Genomic DNA, 5,178 nt, shown 5'->3' with positions numbered 1-5,178 from the left:
TAGCCCTCTCCTTCCTTCCCCTGCAGTGCCGCTTCTGTTTGTTTGCACTCACTTGATCCCGAGAGGAAATTCCTTTCCGTTTTTGTGAATGACAAACTTATTAACAATTCATCAACACAGTTTCTTCCATCCGGCCCCGTTTCCAGGGCAACGATTGCTCGGCGCCCTCTGATTGGCTGGCGGATATAATGTATCCATTGAAACGCCTCGCGTTTGTAACCATTCACTAGCTTGGCGCTGCGGAAAGCACATCATCAACGAACCAGCCTCTACAACAACAAAAGAGGCTTATTCACAACGAGAAGGTTGGGAATAGACGACAGAAGATTAAATTCATTATTGGAAATAGGTGACAAATGCTTTGCAACTGTCCTGCAATCAATCCGTTTAATTTTGATTTTTACAGAAGAAGAATATTTTCTACAGCAAAAGCCTGAGTTATATAATACGAAGACAACGTCAGTGCTGGCTAGTGAGTCATTGATAAATAAATACATGGACATTCTTCCAGCCGCTGCATGAATGAGTGCTAGTGTATAGGCAATCTGCAGTCGGAAATCTAAGAAATTCGTGTTTTTCTAATTTTCGTGAGAAATGCAATAGCCTATATCCGTTTTCATTTCTGCAGTTATTCCAGAATATGTTTTTTTCTCGACCAATGTGCGCTGCCATTTCCTCAATGCCCCAGTCGTCATAACGTTGACGGCCTTTTGCTGTAGCCTACAGGGACCAACCACATAATTTTCCTGCAGTAAAGTGAACATATTTGTTTTGCTAAATGCTTGACAAGCCCAAGCCCGCTCAGTTCGAATCGGTAATGGCAATCAGCAAGACCGTGGAGTGGCTGCAAAAGCAGCTCCAGACGCGCAAAGACTGCCTATTGGTAATGGACTGCAGAGCGCTGGAGCTATACGAGTCCTCGCACGTCGAAACGGCGATTAACGTGGCCATCCCAAGCCTGATGCTCCGGCGGCTGAAGAAGGGCAATCTTCCCATCAAGTGCCTGCTCTCAAACGGCGAGGACCGGGAGAGATTTGCGCGGAGGTGCAAGACGGACACTATCGTGCTGTATGACGAGTACAGCAGGGAATGGAACGAAAATGTGGACGGGGGCTCTGTGCTGGGCTTGCTCCTGAAGAAGATGAAAGACGAGGGCTACAAGGCGTTTTACCTTGAAGGTGAGTGTTGTTGTTTTTCCAGAAGCGCATATTTTCTACTAAAATGTTGGCCTAATTCGGTAAATACATTAATAATGAATAAGTGAATATTTGGATGCATTTGGCGCTAAAACGTATATAATAATGCAAATATATTAGGTCATCACATTGTGTAGCCACGGCCTGTTATATCAACGGATTTGTCTAACAATATTATTTCCTTCATCTTACAGGTGGTTTCAATAAATTCCAAGCCGAGTTCCCTGCCCTGTGCGAGACCAATCTTGATGGTTCTTTCAATAGCAGTTCTCCCACGGCCCAGGTGCTCGGCCTCGGGGGGCTGCGAATAAGCTCCGACTCATCCGACATCGAGTCCGACATCGACAGGGACCCAAGCAGCGCCACAGACTCAGATGGCAGTCCCCTCTCCAACCCCCAGCCCTCCTTCCCAGTGGAGATCCTCCCGCACCTCTACCTGGGCTGCGCCAAGGATTCCACCAACCTAGACATTCTAGAAGAGTTCGGCATCAAGTACATTCTGAACGTGACTCCGAACCTGCCCAACATGTTCGAGAACGCCGGGGAATTCAAGTACAAGCAGATCCCCATCTCTGATCACTGGAGCCAAAATCTGTCACAGTTCTTCCCGGAAGCCATTAGCTTCATAGGTAAACGCAATAACTTACATTCAAGCACACAGATACCTCGCCTATTCTAATTTACGCACAATAATTCATTTTAACGCACAGGGTTAATAAATAAAACAGGTCTATTTTATAGTTGTTGTACATTTACGCTTATATTGGCCTAACAAGTGAAAACCACCGGCCCACAGTACAGGAACTTAAACGTATTAATAAGATATCTTATCGCCAGGAAGTTCTTTAGTTGTTATTGTGTAATTTGGATTATATGTGTCCTAGAGTACTTTCTTATCAGTCAATCAAGGAGAATAATACAGAGGGAACCAGATTAAGTCCACTGTGCCAAGCAGATACATTCTATTCTAGTTCTATGCCCCATAACAACAAACTACTCCCAAATTACAATGATTAAACTTCAATGGAACACTTCCTGTGTCTGCTTTTTTGGTCTGCAGCCGGGGCCTAGCTTACCTCAGGCTTGTGTAATTGTAATACAAAGGCCTGTGTGGAAATTGGAGAGGGGGAGAAAGAGTGGAGGGAGGGGGTAATTTGAGCACAACAGGAAGGAAGCGGCCATTGAAAGTAATCTAGGACAGCCCAGCGATGTGTTCCCTTCACAAAGAGAGCCATTTACAGGCTCTGTTGACATCCTGTTAGCCCTGACAGGGTGCCCTCATAACTCCTACGTTTATACGCCCTAATGGCACCATTATCAAGTAACTCGGGCAGCCTGATAGAGCATTAATAGTTAATTTCCAAGTCGTGGTACTCCAGGCCAAATTAAAGAATGTCGGCTCTGTTTGTGCGCGGAGTACCACAGCGGTTTGTTGATGGATGTGTCTGGGCCTGAGACTTATGATCATTTCAGACTTCCGCCGCTTAAACGTGGAACTGGTTTAGTCAGTGTTGACCACAGGCACTGTTTTATCTGGTTGCCCTTCCACTAATCCTTCCACAGCCTAAGTTTCTTTTTCAGTATGTATATGTTCAGAGCAATTGTTTTTGTATCGCTGTGTTTTCTCAGGATACACATTATGCATATCTGACTAAAGTCTATAACATGTTCTTCCTCTTTTTTCACCTCCTTCTCAGATGAGGCTCGCAGTCAGAAATGTGGCGTCCTGGTCCACTGTCTGGCCGGCATCAGCCGTTCGGTGACAGTCACCGTGGCGTACCTCATGCAGAAGCTCAACCTGTCCATGAACGACGCCTACGACATTGTCAAGATGAAGAAGTCCAACATCTCGCCCAACTTCAACTTCATGGGCCAACTCCTGGACTTTGAGCGCACCCTGGGCCTGAAGAGCCCCTGCGATAACCGGGTTGTGGCCCCCACACAACCCCTGTACTTCACCACCCCCACCAACCACAACGTCTTCCAGCTGGACCCTCTGGAGTCTACGTGAGGCAGCGCCATCGTCGCCCCCTACTGGCTTGGAGATTTAATGAAACCTGAAACGCTGCAATGTTTCTCTACTTTATTTCCGTCACCTGTTGTGACATGATGACATCCTGCCGTTATTGACACAGTTGGCTTGAGGTTACCAGCTGCCAAGCATGGCTGCTGAAGGGGCACGTGGTCGGTCTGCCAAAAGGCTCAGAAGCAGCTGCTGCAAAAACGGGGATAGAGAAAGAAAGAAAGAATGAAAGAGAGAAGATGGGGAAGAGAGAGAAAAAGAAAGCACAATAACTTTCTAGAACCCTATATTACTTTTGGACTGGACTAGACTAGGTTTTTGCCTCAATTTTTTTGTCAACGGGTTGAAAGAGACGTAAAGTGATCTGGTGGTCAAGTGTACGTTTAACTTCACAATGAAAGGCTGGTGTGCCAAAGAGACATGATTGTTCTGTATATATGACTATAAATACTTTTTGTTTTTTGGGCTAGCACTCGCACCTTCAATAATTTTTTTCGGGTGCATATTACATGTCTTCTGTGAAGATTTGCCTGTTTAGGGTAAAACACCCCCGGTTAAGACGCCACAGTATATTGAACTACATTTTACATGTGTGGTGTCATTTGAATCATTTATACATGTGTATATTTCTTAATATAAAAGACAATAAAGTAAAGCCTTGCTCTAGTATACCCTTTGCAACAAGTGGGTATTGAATCATTTTCTTTTCATCTTCTACTTTATCTAAGCAAACCAACTGTTTATTGATCAGTATGTTTAAGTTTATTATGCCAAAAAAATGTAGTGTGGTTTTCCAAGAATCGTAAAAAAATGTATATGTGTAATATATTTCATATATTTGCTTTATAAATGAATTCAGCCGACAGGCCATTTTTGCACCCACCCTCACACAAATCAGAGTCACCTTGGTTGTATGCCTTAGTTCTGTACATAGATGTGTTATTGTGCATTAACGCTCAAAGGACTTTGCCCGAGCTATGCTTTCACCACCTATCACAATTCTACCAAATTGAGCCATAGCAAAATTTATAATTTTACAACAAATCACTGAAACTGTCAGTGCATGGCTATGTTAAGAAACTTGATTTGTTATTCAGTTAAGTAAGGCAGAAATAGCTTTATGGAAGCCAACTTAAGATTGCTACAGTTCTGTTTATGTTGATGTTTAGTGGGGAACAATGAGGGTTAACATAAGTTAATTCTTATCTGTGGTCAAGGCTTTTCAAAGTCTGGGAGATGTTGACAAAGCAGTATGCCTTGCTCACCTTGCCTCTGTGAAATGCAGTTATTTGTTGATTGAGAAAAAAAAATCCTGATTATGGGAGGATTTTGTTGTCCCTCCCTTCTGAGAGAAGGCCTGTCTATGGGGAAAGACATTTTGGTTTCAACACCCACCACTCCTCGAGTCTACACTCCTCTCTTACGAATGTAAAGAAATTATAAGTTATTAATAAATTACTATTTTGTCTACTTCTACCAATGACTTTTTTCATTGCTCAACAGTTTGTTGATGTTTGTTACACAGTGTCCACACAGTGACTTTATGTACTGTAAGTGGACTCTCCAACTCCTCGGTTCCACTTTAACCATCGCACATACGTGTGTGTGTGTGTGTGTGTGTGTGTGTGCGCACGTGACAATCATCAGCCAGATGACACAGAAGGAGCCATTCACAAACATATGGGTGTTCTTTAACCACAAAGGTTAATACAGCTCTCAAATGCAGCAATTATCCAATACAAATAACACTTAACACGTTGTCACACCACCAGTGTTGTATAACATGATGCTTCTCACTGGCACATTATGTTCTTTTGGGAACTCGTCCAAAATGTTACTGAACATGTGCTGTACATAATTAGAAGTACACAGATTGCATGACTGATTGACTGAATCTCTGAAGGACTGGTTTATCTAGGTTGGGGCACACACACACACACACACACACACACACACACA

The 5,178-nt window shown here is 43.5% G+C and overlaps 1 protein-coding gene across 1 annotated transcript; it reads left to right on the top strand.

Moving 5' to 3' along the window:
• The first annotated feature begins 213 nt into the window (after positions 1–213).
• LOC106573116 (dual specificity protein phosphatase 6) lies at positions 214–4,695 on the top strand. The gene is made up of 3 exons (XM_014147824.2): positions 214–1,178; positions 1,391–1,825; positions 2,894–4,695. The coding sequence occupies exons 1-3, from the start codon at positions 779–781 to the stop codon at positions 3,205–3,207; spliced, it is 1,149 nt and encodes a 382-aa protein (XP_014003299.1). The 5' UTR covers positions 214–778; the 3' UTR covers positions 3,208–4,695.
• The last annotated feature ends 483 nt before the right edge of the window (positions 4,696–5,178 follow it).

The sequence above is a fragment of the Salmo salar genome, chromosome ssa16 (genome assembly GCF_905237065.1).
Source record: "Salmo salar chromosome ssa16, Ssal_v3.1, whole genome shotgun sequence".
NCBI lineage: Eukaryota > Metazoa > Chordata > Actinopteri > Salmoniformes > Salmonidae > Salmo > Salmo salar.
This window is presented reverse-complemented; position numbering and strand designations above follow the sequence as displayed.

Coding starts and splice junctions, on each gene's coding strand:
- LOC106573116 (XM_014147824.2), top strand. CDS start 779: ATGCTTGACAAGCCCAAGCCCGCTCAGTTCGAATCGGTAATGGCAATC. Junction 1,179..1,390: donor CAAGGCGTTTTACCTTGAAG/GTGAGTGTTGTT, acceptor TTCATCTTACAG/GTGGTTTCAATAAATTCCAA. Junction 1,826..2,893: donor GGAAGCCATTAGCTTCATAG/GTAAACGCAATA, acceptor CCTCCTTCTCAG/ATGAGGCTCGCAGTCAGAAA.